At 42.3% G+C, this 24,483-nt stretch overlaps 1 protein-coding gene across 11 annotated transcripts in view; it reads right to left on the reverse strand.

The window, feature by feature from the left end:
* The window catches only part of LOC102213025 (disabled homolog 2-interacting protein), a 167,230-nt gene that overhangs the window by 21,785 nt on the left and 120,962 nt on the right, over positions 1 to 24,483 (reverse strand). For all 11 annotated transcript variants that reach the window (XM_005720209.2, XM_013909738.1, XM_013909732.1 and 8 more), the window contains 4 exons: positions 19,961 to 20,114; positions 18,224 to 18,322; positions 15,377 to 15,931; positions 382 to 526 (listed from right to left, as the gene is read on the reverse strand). In XM_005720209.2, coding sequence (XP_005720266.1) covers positions 382 to 526; positions 15,377 to 15,931; positions 18,224 to 18,322; positions 19,961 to 20,114 — 953 coding nt within the window. The remainder of the gene's footprint in view (positions 1 to 381; positions 527 to 15,376; positions 15,932 to 18,223; positions 18,323 to 19,960; positions 20,115 to 24,483) is intronic.

Genomic DNA, 24,483 nt, shown 5'->3' on the forward strand with positions numbered 1-24,483 from the left:
CTGCTTGATACTGTGCTAATTATGTTATGTCCTCAGCCTGTTCTCTTACTTGTCTTTTCCTTACACCAACTCTATTTTCCCGTACTCTATCACCTGCCTGGCCACCTCTGCTCCCTCCCCTCTTCCCACCTGAGGCTCCGTTCTCCACGTGCCACTTTTATAAAGCCACACAAACAGCCATCAGGCCACTGCAGGGCAGCTTACAAGCTCACCTGGTGATATTCGCCCTTTACTAATATTTACTATAACACTGCTCTTAATCCTTCCGAACTTGTGTCGTGTACGCTCCGCTTCGACGTTAGAAAAAAGGTCGGGGGATAAACAGACATCAGAGGAAGTGTCTACGTGCAGAAGAAGAAAGCTCCCTTTCCAATCACTAACCGAGGGCATCGTGCAGGTACTTCTGTCCCACCAGTTTGAGGTATTCCTCTATGGCCTTTGTAGCCAGTGTGTTTTCTCTGAAGATGAGGTGCTCGTTTTCCCCGCAGCGGTCCACCTCTGACATCATTAAATCTGTGAGGAAGTCCTACAGAAAAAAAACAAAACAGGACGAGCACAAGGTTAATAACTGTTATTCTCAAAACGCACGCACATAATGAATGAGTTGATGAAGATGTCTGTCCAATTATACAAAGAGCTGAATCGTGCAAGAAGGTGAGAGCTTGGAAGTAAAAAAGCTAAACAGGAAAAACGAATGACAGTGCATAATGGAAATTCAGTGTAATGGCCATGAAAACAAAATGTGTCCTCAGGGGAGAGTTGGTGGTGGCGAGAAAAATAAGAAGGCCTGGACTTGAATACAGTTTCATCTGATTCATTTTCACCCACTTCCTAAAGAAGCTGCAAAACAAAGCAAAACAGGATATTGAGTTCCTCTCTCCCTCCACCAAGTCCAGCCTTAAAGTTATATTTGTTCTTTGGGCAGAGCACTAAATGCCATCACAGCTTTTGAGATGCTCCAACTCACTGTTAGAATTATGATCAGTTGAGAAAAAAAAAAAAACTAATTCAAATTAAAATGATTGGTGCTTACATGGTTACATTCTGTTTTTAAATGTTTTCTGCTATAAGTCTCATTCACACAGTGCTTAACTTGTACGTCTAACATTCACAGACACACACTGGACAGGAGGAGCCGTGGATCCATCGACCTCCTGATTGGTAGACGACCTGCTTTACCACCTGAGCCACAGCCAACCAAGGAGATTAGATCGTTCCAGCTCCTAACAAACCCCGGAGTTGTTTGCTTAAGGTGAAAATGTGATCCTACCTCAATCCAACTCAATTACCAAGTGTGCTTTGCATTCCAGGATGTGGCAGAGTACCACAGATATGCACTGTGGACAAAATGTCACAACTAGCTTCTACAATGAATTAAAAAGCACAGATTTATTCCAAATGCTTGAAGTAAATTCTCTGTGTCCAGACTAGTCCAGAACACGGCAGCTTCTTCCTGTATTTCCTTTTGTTGCTCCTGCCTCAGACGTATCTGGCCGATAAGCGGACCAAACGCTCTTGAGGTTTTTTTTTTGTGATCAACATTTTATTGATTTAAAATGGGGTTTGGGGGGGCGGGGGGGGGGGGGGGGGGGTACAGACATATACAGCACAACTGTAAACTGCAGTAGCAAAGCAAACATTAGCAAACAAGGCATAGGGACAGCAAAGAAAAGACACAAAAAACACAAAGTTAAAACCAATTATTGCCTCTTCCAGGAGATAACTCTGGATGAGAAGATTTTCCAAGCGTCAACAGTCGTGGGTCGAGCTTCATTTAATTTTGCTGTGGTATGTTCAAAACCAATAACACGGATAAGACATTGTCTCCAGAATGATTCCATACAAATGTCAGGACAGGACAGAACCATTGCGTTGTAATAGTCTTCTTTGCGGATGTGAATCCAGCGAACAACATTTTGCATTGCATTTGACGCTCTTGAGTTTTTTGTACTGAAGCTATCGGACTTCACTCTGTGTGAAATGAAACCAAACGCCATTGTAAAACTAACTATGGGTGTGTAAATGCCCTCTCAAGAAATGGGAAAAAAAACAGTCCCAAAAAGATTGATTTGTGACATTTCAGAGACAGAAATGGACGGGAAAGCAGCAGAGGGGGAACGACACACACACAATGGACTCAAACCGAGGCCCCTGCTGTGGCTTTCAGCATCCGGGTCACAAGCTCAAACAGGTGAGCCATAGCAACGCCTTTTAAGTTGTACTAGAAAACTTCATAACAGACAGATCTTTTGTGCTCTAACACACTAAGGGAAGATGCTACATCCTGTTTACCAGCTAGTCAGGACAGTGACTTCTTTTAAGTGAAGCTGGTGTGATTAACTGTTTACAAAAACACTGTTGACCCAGCTTTAATGACTAATAGTTGGCTCATAACCTCACACGTGTACAAGTACATTCAAGAAATCATATGAAAGACGTCGCCGTGATAAGTAATTTACCCTTTCACCTTTTTCTCAGTGTGAAACGAGAAACGAGAACACGAATGTTGTCGTACTAGAATGAAGGCAATCAAAATAATTTCTTGTATCAACACGTACTTGGAATGCAACTGTGTATGTGCAAAAAAATATTTTCCACAGCTCTAATAAGGGGAGGCGTTTCCTTTACTTTCATTCATATGCACAGAGTGATCTCTGCACCTCGCATTTATGCAAAAGGAAGAGCAGCAAAAACAAAAGATGGCTTGACTAGTTGTCAACAGAAGCTGTGACTTTAAAGCATCACATCAACTTTTTTTTAAAAGAAGCTTTTCTTCTTCATTTAAGGATTGATGGATGCAATATATGGACGGATGCTCTTTTTTTTAATCAATCTAAAAGAAAAAGCCCTTTCAATTCAAATCGATCAGGTGCTCTGTAGAGCTGCAGAAACAGGTGGAGACGGGCATTAAGGTATTAAAGAAAAGGAGAGATGGAAATAGAGCCATCTGGGGATGAATCATCACTTGTTTGGATCCCTTCAACAAATTTCTGGGTGCACTCTCATGTAAGTCCCCCAGCAGCTTGTTAAGCTGGGGAACCAGCGTAGCAGCGAGGGAGACGAGACGCAAGTGACAGATGCGTGGGGGGAGAGGAAGAGGAGACAGAGCGGTGGTGTTTAAAGAACGGAGGGGGAGGTGGTGCTGCGTGGGGGGGGACACACTATCAGACGGTTTCTATAGCTGCTGGAGCATCCCGTTCTCTGGCTAATCAAAGATACACCACAGGGAGCCAATCATCCACTGATGTGCAAAGTAGGTGCGATGGCTATTTGTGTATGAATGTCATTTTTAGATGGCTGAATATAAAAATAATTTGCCAGCTGTAAAAGTAGCTGCTATGTCTTGTTTTCTAACAAGATGGAATCAAATGAAACTTTTTTGACACTGATTGAACTTTAATGTTATTTATATAAAAATCATCCGGTGTGAACGGCTTTACAAGTAAAAAAACAAAAACAAAACACCTTCGATCACTAAGGGACAGAAAAAAAGAAACACTAGAAATGATCTCATAATGGGATCACACCAGGCATGACAGTCGCCACCACATTGGTTTTTAGTCCCATGACTACTTTATAGTCATTACTACAGTACATTATCACCAGCTGTAACTGCATGGCTGGTATTGTTTTCAGCTTGTAGGTTTGTCTGTGTGTGTGTGTGTGTGTGTGTGTGTGTGTGTGTGTGTGTGTGTGTGTGTGTGTGTGTGTGTGTGTGTGTGTGTCATCTTGGGAAAATGTGCCTCTGGTGACAGCAACAGAAGCTGCCACAATGGCAGGTGTTTATACGTCTGTCTGTCTCTGGGCAGATTTTGTAAGGAAGGGCAAAACAGAATCACTTAATTTTACAGGTCGGGATTTAGAGGGGTGTGGTCCGATCTTTGACTAAATGGTGCATGAAGAGGGCGCCTATTAAACAGCCTTTTGAATTTTTAATGCAAGTCCCAATATTGGACATCTCTATTGGGTGTTTTAACAGTGAATATGCTCTATGAGAACTCCTTGGTGCTGGGGCTAGTGTGATCCCACTGATGGTGCTTTTCTATTTGCAATGCTACTTAGCTCTCCTGGGTTAGGCCACACCCATCTTCAAAGTCTTGATTAATGTCCAATCCCACTGGGGAAACCAGTGATTGGACACTGTGGGACGAGCAAAACTTACTGCAAACAAGTAGAAGTGAAATTGGGGTCTCATTGCCTCTGAAAGGGCTCGAGCACTCGCACTCAGTTAAGAAATTGGTGCATTAAGATGGTGATAAAAATAAGACCAAATCCGTCTGCTATCAGGTTGCAGTTGACTGGAGTCAACATGAATAGTTTACTTTCAGCACCCAGCCACACCTCATAAATTTGGAACTGAAATGTAGAAATTTCTCCAGAAACAGTGACGTAGTTCCACTGATTTCACCTGGAATTAAGTCTCCTGCAGCAATCTGTGTTTATAAATTAGACCGCGATTATTTACAAAACTGCACCAATGTGTCTGAGAGGGACTGCAGTCATTCCATGTCAGACTGTGATTGTTTGCAGACAGGTTGCCTCCCACTGGGAGACCTTCACAGTTGCTTTGTGATCATAAATGATCACCCAGAAGTGTTTCACGCACAGCCTCTGGGAATGCTTGTAATCGGTCCAATGCAATTGAGTCTGACTGAGCCATTAGATCTCAGCTACAGTGAACTATCTATCCCTATACAAAGACTGTTAGCTCATTGATGAGAAAGTGAAAGCAATACCAGCTACTCTAATGTGACTCGTAACAATGCACTCCAGTGGGTAAAATAGAGTCCAGATCTCAGTGCCAGCGAGAATATGTGACTGCACTTAAAAAAAGGTTGTTGGCTCTTTCTCCCCTGTGAAACCTCACAGAACTTTTGTAACTTTAAGTTTTGGGAAGTCCTTGAAAGTTTTCAGACGTGCAAAGCTCAGACCTATCCGAGTGGAGTTTACTTCTTCTCATGATTAAAAAGACGCGTTAAATCTATTTGGAAAACCACCATAGCAACTTCCAAAGAGGATTGGGGCTCTATGGGGACTGTAAATCACCCTTATTTGGATGACGTTCTTTGATAGAGGCCTCTCATCTATGCCAATTACAAGTTAAGTGTATCTGTTGTTTATTACAAAGCTATTTTGTCAAGAATGTACCGGATTGCGCAGCTTCTTTTTTTTTCTTTTTTAAAATCTGTTACTAAATAAGGCAGAACAGCACACACCACATAAATAACTACAGAAAGCTGATGGCTGTTGTGAATGGACACCCAGCACGTAATTAGACCTGAGGTGTGTCTCTCCCTTAACTCAGCTGCTTCATTTTCTCTGCTTTTTGTGCCTAGTGTGGCCACTGAAGTGAGGCCAATCCCAGTGTTATTAGAGAGGACGGTCAGATGAAGGGGAGGAGGAGGAGAGAGATGGGGAAAAGCAAACAGAAAGACATCAAGACGGGCAAAATGAACAACAGTCATTTCTGCTGGTAGTTTGAAACACAAATTAGATGCAATCCCCTCTAATACAAAGAAGACAGAGCCCATGACTTCCAGTTTGAGGTGAGCAAGTCTATAATTTGTTAACATGGGCATGAGGTACACACTGCATACATTATTTTGACCAAGCTCCTTGGTGTGGTTTATAATCTTTCATGTGGTGACTGGTAACCTGGTTCTCATTTGACTGTGCTATTAAAAATATCAGTGCTCTGCCCACTCCTTTGGTTATTTTTATTTCAAAGTTGTCTAGTTTATTTTAGAGTCACAGGCTTTTTGCTGGAAACACAAAACAGGAAGGTGGCAATTTGTCTCTTCTTTTATATGCTAATGCGAGCAAGATAACAACGCCAATGAAAGAAATATTTGAAGCTGGTGGCACGGTGGTGTAATGGTTAGCATTGTGGCCTCACAGCAAGAAGGTTCTGGGTTTGAACCTTGCTGTATGGAGTTTGCATGTTCTCCCTGAGCCTCAGAGGGCTTATGTGTGTGGATGAGGGACTGATCAAGTGCACTGTGTGAATGTGGCCACTGAGTGCTTTGAGTGATCATTATAAGTGCCAATTCAGGCCTTGTGTAGCTTAATGTTAACACTTTCAAACACCAGAGGGTGAATATAGAGGCACATCGGGCCACATGCTTTATTTATTCTCTTTTTTTCACTTTGGTATGTAGACCTTCTGAAGTTCAAACTGAGTACCAGAACGTAGAAGAAAGATCATTTAAGTGACTTTGAAGGCAGCATGGTTGTTGGTGGCAGATGGGCTGGTCCAAGTATTGCAGAAAATGCAGATTTACAGGGATTATGCTTAATCCTACTATCCGCAATCATCTCTAGGATTTACAGAGTATGGTCTGAAAAAGTTCTCTGGGAGAAAAGCATTGCTGATGGCGGAGGTCAGAGGAGAATGGCCAGACTGCTTTGCGCGCAACAAGTTATACAATTACAACCAAAGTTTGCAGAAGAGCATCTCTGAATGCACAACACTCACAAGCAAGTGGGCTACAGCAGCAGAAGACCATACCAAGTGCCACTGAAAAAAGAAAGAAAAAACCAAAACATGAACTCATCTGATGAGTCTCAGTTTCTGCTGTGACGTTTGGATGGTAGGTTCAAAGTCGGTGTAAGCAACATGAAAACAAGCAAGTATTGTTTCCAGCCATGTCTATCGATTTGATCCCAGTGTACTTCTTCTGATGGTTGCTTCAAGCAAGAAACGTACCATGTCACAAAGCTCAGATCATCTCAAGCTTGTTTTCTGAACATTATTTTGAGTTCACTGACCTTCACAGCCACCAGATCTCAATCCAATAAGGCACCTTTGGGATGGGGTAGAAGAGTAGATTTCCATAATGACTGTGTAGCTGACCAATCTGCAGAGTGTAATCATGCCATTTTATCCATAAGGACCAAAGTCTGAGGAATATCAGCCTTTTTGAATCTACATTATGAAAAATTAAGGGAGCTCTGAAGGCTAAAGGTACTAGCAAGGTGTATCTAATAAAGTGGCCATCGGGTGTACGTAGTCACATATTTGTATTTTATTATTAACCAAAAACAAATCAACTCAACCGAAGAAACTAATAAAAGACAGTCGAAGAACGGGGGTATGAAAACTAGTGCAGAAGAGGATGATGGGAAATGAAATAATTTTGCAAGTATTTTCTGAAAAATGGACAACAAAAACTAACCACTGGGTGGCACAAGAGGATAAACAAGGGTATTGTGAAAGTCACCAAGATTTATCCTCTGTGGACTATGAAGGTCAGTGCGAAAAGGTGTTCAGTGGATTGACTTTTTAAGTCTTGTCTAGTGGTATTTCTACAATACCTGCATATTGTAAAAACAAATGACTGCGCGGACTTTAAATTCAAACAGAACAGCGCTGAGTTATTATACACAGACCATAATTTAGTGTAATACATAACCACTAGCATCTAAATGGTCTGAGCAATCGTGTCCTAAAAAGTGTCTGGAGTGCCTTCCTTTTCCCTCCAGCCTTTTCTCTGACGCCCTCAATCCTGCTGCCTATGCCCCCGCCCCTTCCCTCCGCTTCAGTGCTAATAAGGAGAACTAGAACGCTCCCTATATCACTGCCACATCTCATCAAGAAGGCCATGCTTCAAAAAAGCCCAACACACAGAGCACAGAGAAAGGAGGGTGATATTACTATAGGGTCAGAGGGAGGCTAGGCAGTGCAGCAAGGCTCATTAGATCTAATAAATAGTAGGGAACAAACTCCTGTTGAGAAAGTTGAAGTTCCCTACGTATTGGTTTACTTTGCCATTAAAGCGGTGTCACATCTATATTCAGTGATGTTCCTCTGCAAGTGTCTGCACGTGCTTTGGAGCTGAAATCCAAACACACGGCCTTTAAGGCCCGAAGAGACGTGATAATCTGCACGATAACAATCAGGGCTCTCACTGCAAGAGTCTCTGACAATGACAAAGACAACAAGAAGCACTGATATTTTAAATGGCACACTTTCCAACTGCTGTGCTTTGCAAGGCTAACACTGAGACTTGAAAAGAGGGAGAGAGGAGAAGCACACAAAAAAGGGGTCATGTTTATGTTTTGCACTGGCTCAGAGATTTTTTTGTGTTTCTATGGCAATATAAAGAAGACATCCAACAGTGAGAGCAATAAAATACCTTAAAAGGAAGTAAAGGGGCAGGAGAAGAGAAAAAGAGGAAAAAAAGATGTTCGGTAACGACATGCTCTTCTGAACTCTTTCCCTTTAAAACTGTCTATATGTGTCTCTCATACTGACAGATCAATTTACCTCACATTCAGTGGCTAGAATAAATGCACACTGCGCTGTGTTGGGTGTAGAAAATGTACGTGACAGAATTCAAACTACTGAAATTAATTCATAGCAGTGCTTATTCTTTTCTTTCACGGTGCCTCGAATTTGATTCCACCGATGTCCAACAGAGCATGGATGAAGGTTTCAATTCGGCATAAATGCTTTTTGTTTATTCATTTGTCTCCCTCTCCCGTGACTAAAAACAATATTTAGCAGAGCTAGATTCACAGACTGAGGAGCTACTCGGACTTATTGGAAATCACATAACATAGAAGTTACTTGTTGGTGGTTCAATTCATTTCACTCTTATTCATGTAGCCCTAAATCAAAACAACTGCCTCCCCTCCACCACCTATGAACAGCCACTTGGCAACAAAGGGAAGGAAAAACTCCCTTTTGACAGGAAGAAACCTCCAGCAGAACCAGGCTCAGGGAGGGGCATCTACCATGAACGCTTGAAGGTGAGAGCAGGGAGAAGAAAAACTTTAACTATTGCTATACCAATACTGTACCAGTATGTAAACTACAAGACAGCAGCATTGGTTGTAACACGTTACAAAGTAACATAATTGATGTAATCACATTCTATTTTTCAGTAACAGTAATGTAACTCAGCAAGGCATCAAGGCAGTGACGAGCACTATGGCGATAACTTTGAAGCCTCTTTTGGTTGTTTTCATCTGTGCTTTGTGTTCACACCTAAAGACCACAAGAAAGATGCAGTTGGTCCTCATTAGGATAGGGATTTGTATTGGAGTGTGGTCTAAGGCTTATATTGTTAAATGGTAATTATGAGACTGTGCATTTTAGGTCATTTGATGGCGTAACAAGAAAGTAATGGAACGAGTGGTGTAATCAATTACTTTGTTTGGTGAGTAATTAAGTTGCGTACTGCATTACTATTCAGAAAAGTAAGGAGTAATGCCCCCCACACTACAAGGTGGTAGCTAAACATTAGGTTAAAAACAGTAAGTTAAAAAAAAAACAATAAAACAATACATTTGGGTGCAAAAATCATCAACATTAACATTTTGACCAATGAGCCATCTCATCTTTCCATCACTTGCTGCCCTCTCTGGTCTTTCCCCCCTGTGGGCTCTGGTGGATAGTATTACAGCACTGTAGCCCTGCAGCTTTTCCTGTGAGGGTCACATTGGGTTGACAGAGAGGACCAGAGGCTGGACGGAAATGGAAGCGGTTACTCCCGTAGGCACAGACGTTTGTCATTGCACACAAAACTCGGAAAGCCTGCAACCCTCCTGATTTAGCTGCTGGTGCAGATAAATATTACGATGATAGATTTGACCAGGTTTTTACAGCTAATGTCATCAGCTGCAGAAACATGTTAACAGAACAGCTCTGGATCTAACCCCTGTTTTTATTTCTGCAGGGATGCATGGTGTGGTCCTAAAGCGTTATACCCACAAAGGAGGTAGACCTTGATCACAAGGCTCATATTAAGTCATTAGATGTTGATGAGTCATTCCTGCCTGTTTCTACTGCAGGTGTTTTTTTTTATTTTTTGGTGTAAACAACACAGAACACATACCCCACTAAGATTAATATTAACTCACTGAAGGTTTGTTTAAAGGCAAAATTAAAAGTCAACATCTTGTTAGAGTGTCTGTGAAAATGCAGCCGGTGCAGCAGCGCTTTGAGCCAACTCTCGGTATGCTAATATTCACACTGATGTACAAGAATGCTGATGTTTGCCAAGTATCACAGTGACCATGATTATTGCATTAGCATAAAAACATTTGGTAATTAGCATTAGATTCTAATTTAATTCAATTAAATCGTGACCTTTGTACAATCTATATCTTATTAATTCCAAAATGAACATTTCTTCAGAAGATTAATACATGTTGGAGGATGAACACCCGTGTTAGAAATCCCTCCATTACATGTTGAAGTATTTAAGTCTGGAGCAACCACCAAAACTAGAGTCACATCTTTCTATGTCAAAAGAGACTGAACCACATTCTTATTTATTTTTTAGCTTCATGACCATCGACTTTCTTCCCTGCAAGTGCAGCAAATGGAGGCACTTTCGCTGAGGGGACAGGGAACTCGAAGATCAAAGGTGACCCGGCACAAAATTGAGATGGCCTAGCTAGTCGAACTGAAGCTCACTTTGAGTGAGGCTCAGCATGTTGCTAAAGCTGGGGAACATCAAACAGAACTTGCATATATATTACATTTCAAAATTTCATATTTTTTCCTGTTTCAGCACCGTGTTCGTGCTGTTTATTGGTATGCCTTTCGCTGCACATGCATGCATGCTATGCAAGTAAAAGCAAGGAAATTAACAATTAAATAAAAAAAAAAAAAAACAGCCAGCGAGAGCAGAGACAGAGCAGAAGAGAGTGAGACTGCAGATATTTTTAGTGCGAGCAGATATGTCAAAAGACTTCCAAGATCAATGTGTGCCGAGCATCGCTGTAGAGCTGAATGTTTTCCCTCCCTGCTGCTGTCTGGCTCCACAGTCAAAAACAGTGTTGCTACAAGGTGAAACAAAACCACTCTGTATGCTCTGGCTTCATCTCCCTTATTTCGTTTTCTCCTCCTGTTGGAGAAAATGCTGCTCAAATGCTTTCACCGCTCGTGTCACCCCACGCTGTCAGGGGAAGGTCAATAAAAATCATGGCGGAATGATTATAAAGTCAAACGGTATGATGTGCCGCATCTATATCGCAAATACACAAGAGACGCTGAGAGGAGCAAGGACACTGACGTGCTTTACAGTTATTTCCAGTGTGCTGAAGGGGCCAGCACACTATAGCATTAGGAGATTGTCCTCAGTGTGCCCTCTTGTGTGTATTATACACTAATCACATTATTCCTGTTAATGGGGAGGGTATCCACTGACAAGCCGCCATCATGTTCTGAATGCTCACCGGCCCCATCAAGGGACAACCGATTCATTCCGAGCCACAATGAAAAAGCCCAAAGGAATACAAAAACTACCCGAGCCCTTTATGTTATGTTGGTAAATCATTTGTCACACTATATTGTGTTTGCGCAAGCCGACTGTGCCTGTGTGCCACAGCTGCGCAATGAGCATCGCTACCTGCTGATGACAGTGCAAAATACATTAATAAAACGCTTAACACAAGTGAGGCTGTGCTGTGGGCTGACTTACCAATTTACTAACAGAATGCACAGAGGAGAGCCCACATATTTCTCCCTCTTAAGCAGGACCGTTAGTTTACCTCGAGGAGCTGTGACATAAAACGCTACGGCATAATAACTGGAACGCCCCCGCCCCCTGGCCAGTTATCATAAAAATGAATAATCCTTATCGCCGCTTCGCACAGCCAGCTAAGATGAGCGGCAACAAAATTAGAACATAATCTTCCCGAGGGCCGAAGTATCAAGAGGACGTGATCAATAATGCCAGCAGTGGATATTTCCACATTTTCTTTTTTTTTTTTTAAAAAGGGAAGGTGAACTTCTCCGGGCAATTCCAATACAGCAGATGGCTTGTTATTGTCATTGGGGAACTTCAAATGGTGTTGCTTGGGTGTACAGACAAAACACCATTTCCCACAGGGTAAGAATGGACCCAATGTCGAGCCCTAACAGCACCAAAAACCTGCAGACTGAGAACTGGATTTCTCACACAATAATTATACTAATCCCGAATTGCAGTTAAAAGAATATAACTTTTAAATGCTAAATTTCAAGCAGTTTTTCTACATTTGGCATTTTGGAGGGATAGCCCTAACATGGTCATCTTAGGCACACAGCTCTAGCTGTGAACACTGCCCCCCTACCCATCTGTGACTCAAGCTTTCTATTTGTGAAGGGTCAGCCAATCAGAACAAAGCTGGAAAGTGAGGATGGTCTTAAGGGGAAGGGAACTTTTTAGCTCCCTTCCCCTTAAGACAGCTTCTTTAGGACAATCGGTTACAACGAGGCTCAATATAAGATAAGTAAGCATTATTTTGAAGTGCGAATAAATGTATGTAGTCTGACCTGGGCATAATGGTCATGAACACAGTGAATAAACTGCCTGCTAAATTCTTGTGATCACACAACGGTGTGTGCATAATCTCTTATATGCAGTGAAGCAGGGTGTGCCTATGCTCACCGATGCATCGAGACATCAATACAGCATCAGTAATGACATCTCTCCAGAGACCTTTGGCCTCGAGATGCTACGAAGCATGAAAGAGAGATGAAGGGAGACAAAGATGGAAGTGGGAGGGGGGGGCAAGAGAAAAGGAGTGCAACAGAGCAGAATATGCAGGGCTTAATTAGTTGGTGATGGGCGATAAAATGTCACAAGAAGAAACAGAAGTCGAGGAGTGTTGCATACTGATGACTGCGGCAGCCTGAAATCTGCATCTAACAACTCCAGGTCCACTTAGAAGCTGGTTTTGACCTGTGCATGGGAGATTAAAGACAACACACATCAGCAAGACCACAAAGAGACTTTCACCTCCACTTCAACCCCACTGGGTGCTGTGTTTTTTGTCAACGTCCAATGCGACTGCAATGCATCGTCTCCATTTTTCCACGCTGCCAAAATCCAGTCTGGTGCAGACTGAATTAGAGAAAAATGACTCATGGATTTGACTTGAGCTTGGCTAGTTAGAAGACTACACAATAATACCGAGGGAAGTAAATAACCAAAGGCTTTATTAAACAATTGCAGAAAGCCGAGCCTACATGATTTCCCAGAGTCTATCTCAGCACAAATAAATTGCTCGATTCCTAAATATATCTCACCAATTCTCAGGAAGACTGTAAGTAAGTTGGCAAGACATGAAAAACACTTAATCGCCAAATTGAACAAACTCTACAACGCACGCAGAAACGTCTCCATTTAAAGCATGTGTTCAGCAGCACAGAACATCATCATTAGGCTTAAAAGTATTTTAGAATAAGTGATTTGTTGGAAATACAGGGGGCTGTTTGGCGAGATGTGACTGCTCCATCTCTGATTTATCAAGGCTAAAGGGAAAAAAAAACCCCAACAGACTTTTGTGAGTAAGCCGCCTAAAAATGTCAGACCACTTTACAATGTCTTGAAGCCTTGACAGAAAGAAAGAAGCTGCAGTAGTTAACACAACAAACACTCCGCATTTTAAGAGCAGCTATCATTAAGTCTGTGCTCGCATCAAACCGCAGACTGTTCTTTGCCTCTTCTTCTAAAGGCGTCAGTATGTAGCATGCAAGGCTACATTTAAAAGGACTTTTCTTGAAACACAGATGTATTCGGGAAATTATCTGTGTCTCTCTTTTAAGATGAGCATTTGGGAGTAGCACTTCTTGCTGCCAGCTCCAGCATATGTGCATCTAGCAGCAGGGAAGTAAGACCGGGGAGGAGGTGAGAAAGAACTAAGAGTACCAGTGTTTTCCTCAGAAGTCTGGGATTAATTGAAAGTAATTAAGGAAGTAGCCATCTCTGCGGGGACTAGGGGCGGCCTCACCCCCACCCATCAATCAGCAGCTATCAGTGCTGAGCCTAAAACCAGCACAGTGGCAGTACATTGTGTACTGACATCACTTCTTAAGCGCTAATCGTTCATCGCCCCACTGAGCCGGGATAAAGTCAAAGAAAGTCCAAAGCTTTGCTGATGAGAAACTGACAAGCAAACTAGACAGAAACAGAAACTGTGGCTGGAAACTGACGAGGAAGAAAAGACGAAGTGATGCTGATGTGATAGACATTGATACATAGCGCACCTACAGGAGCCTTTGAAAGACACAACTTCAATTCAATTCAGTTCATTTCATATAGTGTGAAATCAAAACAACAATATCGTGGCTCAACAGTTGGCAGTACGTCTTGTAATCGGAAGGTTGCCGGTTCGAACCCCGGCTCGGACAGTCTCAGTCGTTGTGTCCTTGGGCAAGACACTTCACCCGTTGCCTACTGGTGGTGGTCAGAGGGCCCGGTGGCACCAGTGTCCGGCAGCCTCGCCTCCATCATTGCGCCCCAGGGTGGCTACAATGTAGCTTGCTATCACCAGTTACTTAGTTAGAGACTAAGTAAAGCGCTATACAAATACAGGCCATTTACCATTCACCTCATGGTACTTTATATATAAACAATAACAGAGAGAAATCCCCAACTATCAGATGACCCCCTACAATCATGCACTTGGCAACAGTGGCAAAGAAAAACACCCCTTTTAACAGGAAGAAACCTCCAGTAAAACCAGGCTCAGGGGAGAGGCGGCCATCTGCTCCATCTGAGGGGTTAGAGGAGGGAGAAGGGCCGAAAGACACACTGTGGAAGCTCCCAGCACACAGTTTTTGTGCTAATGTTAATGAGCTTTGAAAGCATCAGGGCCTTATCTAGTATGCACCTCAGCACTTGACAACCAGGCTCTGTCATTTTACGTGATCTGTCACTTCGCTGTGGTTCCCAAAAAATTCCATATAGCATAAATCCCACTACTAGTTAATCATGGAATATTTAGACGGTAGCGTTTTACTACAGCACCACGCACAACGAAGGACCCATTATTTCACAAATGTTTGAGCAAAACCTACAACCTACTGCTTTTCTCCACATACTGTATCAGAACAATATGTGCTCATAAAACTTGATTTTGACACAAATTTCCACTTTTTTCATAGCTACAGTATGTAAGGTCAAAATAGCATCATGTTTTACCCACGGAAAACACAAATATTGTGCCGTCAAAGAAAAGTCAAAGGCAGCTATTTTAGACGGATGGAAGATTATTTGAGTCCCAACGGCCTGCTGTCATGGGAGGCTTAGCTACCACTGTGGTGAGCTAATCTATCCCTGTGCTTGGAGTGCTACAGACAAGCAGTGGATGTATTGTGCTCGGTCCTGCATCGGTATGCTGCGGAGCGCTGCGGGGGGATATGTGCGAGGGATTAGCTTGAGTTAAAACTGTAATACAGGCTGGTGCAGCGAGAGGAAATCACTTGTCTGTCTGGTCTTTGTCTGCTCTGCATTACAGCAGAGGAGAGGGTCAACAGTTCACAAGATGAGCAGGCAGCGGAGGAACACTTAACCCCTGTGAGCTTTCATAATGTCTTGTCATTACCTCATGGCAAGGTACATGGAAACATCTGAAATAAAGGATCTTTGCTACCAACCTTGGCCTTGCCAGTGCTCTGCAGAATGTGAACCAGCGCGCACGCCATCTCCTCCTTGTTCTTGACGCTAATCCCAGGCTCGAGCACAGAGCACAGTAGCATGTAGTTATTGGTAGTGTACTCTGCAAATTCTTTGTACATCTCCATGGGAAGGATGTTCATGCTCTGATAGCGTGCCTTAATTCTAATCATGGGACCAGACGTCTTGCCCTTGGGCGGGTTCGGGGTGCTGACGGGATACCATTTCTCCACAAACTGTCGCCCGGTGACAGCTGCGACGGGGATGTTGATGAGTCCGATGTAGTTGTTTTTGTCTTTCTTTTTCTTCTTGTCTGTGTCTTTGTAGAGGTGGGCTGTGATGGTCTTGACGACGGGCAGGTTGCTGAACTCAAAGTGCTCTCCCCAGAAGACGTTGTCGGTCTTGAGCTTGCAGGTGGTGCGGGCGTAGAGCGAGTCGTCGAGGCAGAGCTCACAGTAGTATTTCTTTTTGGCCGGCAGATCCTTGGCTTCGATGATCCACAGCCTCAGCATGTTCTCGACCCGTCGGCTGTTGTCCTGGAGACGGAAGATGACAGGAAGTAGTTTAATTTACTGAATAAAAAAAGGCAGTGAACAAATCCACTAAACAAACCACATAGTTGGAAAAGCAAACTGATAAAATTCGAGATCAGACCCCGACAGGGAAGTCTCACCGCTTCAAGAGTCAAAAACAACCTCGGCAGTATTTCAAACATTTCACTGAAGCAATTTCAAACCCTCCCTTTCTCCCTTCCATTCCCGATCATTAAAGAGCTAAGAAATATCCTACATTATTTCACAGAGTGCTAACCCATTCTTATGTCATCAATTGATTTTGCCAAGAGCGGGCATATTTTTGGCCCATTATTCACACTGCCTTTGAAAACTACCTCCCAAAAAGAAGAGAGGAGATAAGAATTACATTATTTTAAAAAAAAAAGAGGGAAAAAAGAAAAAGAAGTGGCAGAGCGTCTTACAATCACGAGAACTACTTTAGATCTCTGGAGTGCTCAGAACTCCCCGGTATCTGAATACGTTTCACATTTTTTTAATGGTGCAGTTAAATTTCGTTTACGCTTCGTGTTTCTGTTGCTCTTCATCTTATTTTTGATGTCTCCGCCATTCATTTAAGTGCAGCTACATGAAACGGGGAGCTGAAATTTGAGGCACTAAGCTGAGTTACAGACACCTACAAAGAAAAGACGGGCCTTTTTTTTTTTTCCCTCCCCAAGGCTTTTTAACTTGCTTCTATTTGTAACTGAAAAACATACATATGTCTCTATCAAAATATCATCGTGCTCTTCTACATATTGCCTGGTTATGTCACAGTCTTACATAAACCTTCAAGGAATGTCAAGGGATCGCACTTGTGTTCCTTTCCAGGTCGGTCCCCCACAAATCTAGAGAATAAACCCTCCAAATGATGAGCACTTAACTTCCTTATTAATCTCTCCAACAGACGGCAAATATCTTGACTTGCGTGATTCATGTGCTGAGTCACTGCGCACATGATAATTAAAGCACAGTTCTACCATTTGACGTAACCAAGCAGGAAATTAAAAGGGTAATTAAATATGCTGCTGTTTGCTCTTTAAAAGCGTTTTCATTCTTCAACTGCAGTTCGGTTAGCCTTGATAAAAATACTTGGGTTTAGAAAGAAAACAATCACACAATTGGTGTTTGCCCAGTGAGTGCACTGAATGTTTTTGCTTTCTACAACTGATTGCAAGTGGTTGACCTTAGGTCGAGTGTGCAACGCACTCAACCTCTGGACAACCAACTTTCACTCGCAATTTTACTCTTCAAATCTATGAGGCTCTGGCAGTATTCTGAATGTAAGTAGCTAATGGGAATTTCTCTGTTTGTAGACGACAAAGGATTTCCAGTTTTCACCTTGTTTATCTCAGTTAATCACCTCATTATCATAAAGAGCGCGCACCGAATTACAGACTAATTGCAAACTTGACCCAATTTAATTGCAAACTGATTGCAGACTGTCTTTTTTATTGCGTTTTCGTCACCATCTTGGTGCCTCAAAGTTGCTTTGAAGATGGCAACTGGCTGCAAGCGGTCACAAACCTGGTCTCAACCTTTCAAGCAATTATTTCAAAGGCAGCTCAATCTCAAGTTCCTTGTTCACAGTCACTATAATTGTGCTCCTGCTGCAGTCTCCAGCCACTGCCTTCCTTAGTGACTATGATCATTAGGAAGCCATTCTGGCAGAAAGATCCGAGTGCAAACTGTGTGCAGTAGCCTTTATGTAACCAAAACTGAAACTGCTTTTTCACCGAGATGTATGATCTTAAAAACGCCATAGTTTTCTTGACTGTCTAACCTGGTATAGGTAATATCATAGTATTGGTGGATTAGTGGTAGTAGATATATTTAAAGTACACATATCAAAAGGGCTAAGACAAGGAACATTCCAGAGCTATTTAAGAACCCCTCCACACCCCCAACGCCGCCACTTCTCCACATCTAATTAATGAGTAATTTGCTAAATAATAACGGATGAAAGAGTGAAGAGGCTGAGTGAGCAGGACTATTTTCCTGGCTTAAAATGTTTGCCACCTTCCCCTTGTCACAGCTGTTTGCCAGGATCCCAGATGGTACTGAAACATAAAAAGCTCTTTACATGTTGCCTGTATGCCTTCTTTATCAAACCTGACGTGCACACATCGGATTCTTGCTGCGTGAGTTGCAACACAGTGTAAACTCTGTATGGCTCTGTCCTCATCACTGTTTCAAAGTGTTTGGAATTGAGACACTTGTATATGAACATATTACCACTGAATACTTCACACCCACTGTGTGTTTTTGCATACTCACCTTGTTTGGTTGTACAGCCCTCCTCAGATTCTCCATCCATTTGTCTCTTTCGGCTGCTGAACGGCATGAGAAACATTTGCTTCCTGTGGAGGTAGTGACCTACCACAGAGAGAAGGGAAAATTTAAAATGCTTTGGTGATACTGTCAGAAAAAAAATAGAACAGTGAAGGTTTCACTAAAACTTTGCTCATAAATACCACAGAGACAGCAAAAGAACGGTAGGAGCATCTTCAGTCTCCTTATGTGAGAGCTGTTTTTGAAACTGGATGGTTTAAAATAAGCACAGCAGGATGAATGGTGAACAGAGCACAGGGCAGAAAGTTTAGGATAGTATTGGGTCGCTTCCCTCCAAGAAGCTCCCTTGTTGACAATTCAGCCCTTAATGCAGTGATTAAAGACAAAGTCTGTCATAATTTGTTTTGAATTTCTCTGCTCCAACAACAATAATTACAAGACATCAAATTTCATGTAGTAATTAAAGAAACTGCCCACTGTACTTCCATTGATTTTCTGTAACTAGAGAAAAGTCATCAAGAGTTAATCACAACATTGTGTGTTCCACAATAAAGAGAAGTTGGCTCTATCATGACTTTTGATTGCGACTGGTCATCAGCAGCTCATAAAGAAGGAGATTTACAGCAAAGACAGGGGATTAGAGGACTCGCTGGTTCCAAAAATATTCCTGCTAGAGGCTGAATGATATAGGCTTTTTAAGACAGATACCAACACCAATATTTGGGGACTTAGAACTCCAATATATCGGCTGATATTATGACTCATGAACAGATTTCCATTACATTTGTTATCTTTAGTTACTTATGAGTCTTTCTCAAGATAATATGGGAATGCAGTTAAAAAATAATGTCATTTTATTTTGTCTTACTTGTTCACGCTCTGCTCGATTCTGCTGGAATCAACTGCTTGTTGCGTTTGTGGCGTTTCAAAGACGGGTTGTCAAATGATGACACCAATATATTTGCAAATAGCTAATATTGTCCTATGGACTCTATTTCCCAAACTAATGATTAAAACTTGTGAATTAGTAAACTATGGCACATGGGAGCCTACTGGATAAATAGCAATACTAAAGATTTGTTGTGACCATTAGTTTTAATTAGCTATTTCTCAGCTTTTGAGTATTATTATTGTGTAGATATGACAGATGGCAGTGAATGCCCAGGAGCTTCAGCTAGTGTTGTTGTTAGAATAATATTTAAAAAATGTACCAAGCAGTTCCAGATTCTTCTTTCTAGCTTTAGTTTTTCTTATGTGATCTGAAACTAAAATCTTGGGGGCGAGGGGCAGATTAAGGAAATACTCAGCAAAAAAAAGTCCTACTTTGAGTTGAGAAAAAGCCAGTTAAGGGTTATAGCAAACCCAAAATAGCGTGTTGTGGTAACTGGGAAAACAACACAGAGTCGTTACTTCACTCGAACTACAAATAAAGGCAGGCTCATTAAAATTAATGAATATTTCAGCTGTTAGCTTATTCTGGGATTCTGCTGCACATGCAGAAAAGCTGCAGAACAAACTGTAAATCCTGACTTTTCCTGTAAGCTCAGCTTTGATGTCTGCCAGCATCTGGATGTCAAATTCAGATACAGTTGATGACTGTCAGCTATGTGTGTAGTTGTAGCAAGTACATTAACTATTGAATTATTTTATTTCACAAGCAAAGCAGCATATAGGCTGTGTGTGGATGCATATAGCCCCCCCGTCCCCCCGACATCCTCTCACCTCAAAGCAGTAGTCTTGCCCGAGGATGCTGCTGTGAACGGGCTTGATGATAACCTCGTCCTCCATACTTAGGTCCAGGGCTTCCACAGCGCTGCTGGGGCTGAGCAGTGATTCATGGGAGCGGGACTCCTTCAGCCTTGGCATCAGATGAGATCTAAAAGCGGAGAAAGAAGAAGAGAAAACTGAATCACCCTGCCGAGTTTGACGGGCAGGAGCGAGAGAGGAAGCATATGGGCCGCCCGTAACAGCAAGCGCGAAGGAAGCGAGCGCGAGGAGGACGAGGAGAGGATGCTCCACTTGCCTCCGAGTCAGCCGACAAGTTCGCACGCTGCGCTTATATCGACACATTCACGCAGCCACTTCTAAGCACGGCGATAGCAGATGCTTTGTGGCTCCTCATTTACAAGTTGGAGCATCAATGAATTAATGAAACGAGCTCGGAGGATTGACTCAAGCTGTTCTGCCAACTAATGCAGCAGAACCACCATAAATAGGCAGTTAAGCATTTTACAGATTATCATTAATGTTCAGACATCCGTGATGCAATCATCTTCCACCGCTATAAACCCGCTTCATAGATGCTTTTTTGGACTTCCATTTAGGACCCAAAACACAACAGCATTCTCTGGCTCAGAGTGCCCTTAGAGAAACGTTCAATAGTTTGTCAAAGACCCACAATTCACAGGCATTTTTTTTTTTTAGCCAAAGAAGATTAAGAGACAACGTAAAGAGCTTTCCACTGTTTGCTGTGTTTGATGTTGCCCTACTTTGTCTTTACAGAAGAGTTGGATTGAGTGTCACTTATGACGAGCAAATGTGTCTCTACGCCGTGTATATATGCTGGTGAGCAACATTAATTTGAGATTTCCACATCATGAAGTCAACCAACATCATCCAGAGTCAAAAACAAGCACTTAGCGCTCGCGTGTTTCCTTTAACCACTAACCCTACGATCCCCACCGCATCGCAGCTGGAAGAGGATGAAAAGTTAAATACTGTAACATCAGTGAGGGCTGCACGCAGCAACAGGCACGCTACATAACATCAGCCCCTGATGCTCCAATACTCGAGAGGAAGATGAAGACAAGGGTTCAATTGCTCATGTAATGAGTGAGAACAGTCTTTTAACAGTGCCCTCTATGGACGGCTTACACACTAATCCCATGCATGTGTGTGCGCGCGTGTGTGTGTGTGTATACTGTACATATTTTCAGCGGAGTAGAGGAAGAGCTTTTCAGGAAAAATGCAGCAGCCGTAATGACAGATTAGTGACTGCGTGCGGCCCTTTGTAGAGTCAGTCAGCTTTGTTGCCAAATCCTCTGTGCAATGTGAAGTGGATAATGACCTGGACACTGTGCTTTTTCCCCCTTTTTTTTTTTTACTTAATAACAAACGCACACACACGCACACATACACAAGCGTACAGAGGAAAATGCCATCCTGTGAAATAGAAGAAAAGAATACAACAAGGTGCAAAATACAGAAAAAAGGAGAGGAAAAAAAGCCTTAAGGATAGCTCTGAATATGAAAATCCAGTTTTAGAAGCTCTTACTCCCCCAGCACAGCTGGAGAGGAAGTGACTTTGCACCTTCCTCTGCTTTGTGATTGGCTGACAGGGTACTGGGCAGAACAGAGAGCAAGTAAAATAATCAGAAAGGAGGGGAAATGGGGATTTTTTTTCTCTTGCTTTTTTTTTTTTTGGTGGGATGTTCTGTCAGAAACAGGAAGGGAATGTCCACGGACCACAGTTCAAACTCCTAAAGCTGCACGGATGATTCTAAGGGAACTAACTGCAGGAAAACAATCCGTCAGAGCGCTGCTTTAATGAACTCGTAGCACGTGCATTTCTCATACTGAGGCAGAGGTGAACAGGGAGCGTGAGCATTTAATCTGTAAAAGAATGATCCAGAATTTGACTAAAGTACAGAAGAACTGCCTCAGAAAGAATGCACTGCGTCCCCTAAAAGGCATCCATTTCATTCTTACATAATGACTCTTTTTTTTCCCCTCTCAACATATTGTATTAGAAGAACATTAGTGTCAGCGAGAATTGTGCCAGACTGTGAAAGTATGAATTGATAAATAAATATGCTGCCTGTCATCTGTGTGGCTCTGTATTAAACTGTGCCGCGACGTGTAATTTACAGCCTATTGTGGGCCGCTTCACCATAACGACAGTAAAAGAGTGTCTGACGTCTGAATCCTGTTCATAACGTCTACATCTGACAAAGCCTTTATGCCAACCTCCTGCAAATGACAACCTGCAATACAAGCAGGACATGGTGCTTTCTCCTTTTCATTCCTACCACCCTCAGCTTCAGCCATTATAAGAAAACGTCCTTCTTTGTCCTTGGCAATCCTTCAGTAACTTGTATCTACGCTTCCCTTCATCTGTTTAGGTGGGGGTCCACGTTTCACATCGACTACCTGACACATATCTTTCCAGCGCTTTCTCTAAGTTGTGCTTCAGATTTGTTTCACTCACTGTGTTCTTCTGGCTTTCTTTTTAAATATTACAGATATTTCAAACCAGTGGCTCATAACGCAAGAAAATAAATATGCAGAAATACGTGCTCGTGTAACGCTTGATTTAGACTTCCATGGGGAAATGCATGTTGCAAGCTATGACATAACTGGAAACCCCTTTCAACCCCTAAGCCATAACCTTGCACGAAACCTGATGCGCAACCCCCAAGAAATGTAACTGTAGTCCCGGACAAGTAGCCAGGATAATAAATACATTCACATCGACAAAAGAGGATTGCATTTTTAATCAACCAAGTACCTCTTATGTGATGGAAGGCATGACGGCCCCCTGTTGGGTTTTTATTAGATGCTAAAGTTTCGAGATGTTGCCAACATGAACCAGAGTCTCCCGTCTGGATTCAAACTGCAGACTTTACATGTTCATTTAAACCCATTTTGATCCTTTATGTTTTTGTCTTGGATGAGAGACACAGAGTTTTTTTCCTACCGTTACTGTTAAACCAGCTTCTACCTGCACCTTTTCTTTTCTCAGCTTTTCCACTTCAGCCAAATTGCAGAATCCTTTTTCTGACTGCAGAGCAAAATGTATCAACAACAACAACAATCCGGGTGGTTGTTCCGCACATTTAAAATAGCCCCCCAAAAAACCAAAAAAAAAACCCAAGTAGGGATAGAGACTGGTGAAAATATTCTTCGATCGGCGAGCGCTGTGTGGGAAAGCAAAGCTGCTGCTCTTCCAGTACGTAATTGTCTCTGAAGGACTGTTTAAATTTCTTTTTTATAATCCCAGAAACCTGGTAGTGTAGCTGTATATTCACTATTTAGGAATTTATGCTGCTGCATCAGGCCAAATCCCATCAGCCCACTGTGAGAACTAGACAGACTGTGTTCTGCTCTGCCAGCCCTAATACTGACTCCTAACTGAGTTTCCATTGAACCTCGGCAGAGTAATGGATCCTGAGTGTGTCTGGGCTTCACCCAGTGCGCTTTGTGTCTGCATCCTGTAAAGAGAGTTCATCAGATAGGCTGTCTGGCCTCCGATACAGTCTGAAACATCAGGCGCTTATAGGCGTCAGTGTACTTAGACGCATAACACTGCACTGGCTACACCGCAAGGGAGTATGTTTGTACTGGGAGCTCGAGATAGGCTGAATTAATGGAGTGCGACGCAAAGAAACAGCACTCTCAAAATCCACATCCCACTGAGCTACTACAAGAGTTTGCTTTGTTTCACTACAATCATATGAACTACAACAAAAACACATTAACGTGCACGTGAATTAGTGCTAATCTCCACATGGGAAATAAATGCCCTCTTTGTGTTGTCGTTCCAATAACCAACAACCAGAACGAGCCAAAAGAGCAAAGTTAACCCTTCCAACATGACGAAAAACAATAAACCCAGGCAGGGTGTTAAGTCTTCTTGATTTTGGCGGTTACTGTGGATACCACCCCCACGTCCAGTGTTTACACAGCATTTAGTTAGTCCAACATTCACAACAATCGATACTCTTCCAACTTGCATGCTGGCACGACAGTTAGTTGTTAATAGTCCTCTCTACCAAGCACACAAGAGACAATGTTTAGGTAAACATATTAGCAACCACAGCCAATCAAAGACAAAGGATGACAAATTAGTACTTGCTAAATTTTTGATGGCATCTAACTCATTCTTTCAGAAGCGAGATGAACTTATTTTATTCCAAAGTAATTGTGAGACATTATCTAGCCAAACTTAAAAAAGAGGCAGAGACACATAAAGTTAAAAAGAAGTCAGGAGAGAAATGCATACAAGTTTAAAATATCTGTGTATGGTTTCTGATGGAAAGTTGGAAAGCGATTCAACTTTTACAGCAGGAGCACAGAGGGTACAGACGGTTGAAAAGTTGCCTATTATCACTTTAACTACGATGTGTGCCTTTGTGCAACTATAAATACTGTCGGCAAAATAAGAGAAACTCTCTGTATTAAGAACAAACATCAATACTGTTGGACTGCCTGCTCTATAACCGATCGATTGGCTACAGGATCGAGAA

Source organism: Pundamilia nyererei, unplaced genomic scaffold, assembly GCF_000239375.1.
Source record: "Pundamilia nyererei isolate P.nyererei 1_Seehausen unplaced genomic scaffold, PunNye1.0 scaffold00002, whole genome shotgun sequence".
In the NCBI taxonomy this organism is placed as follows: domain Eukaryota; kingdom Metazoa; phylum Chordata; class Actinopteri; order Cichliformes; family Cichlidae; genus Pundamilia; species Pundamilia nyererei.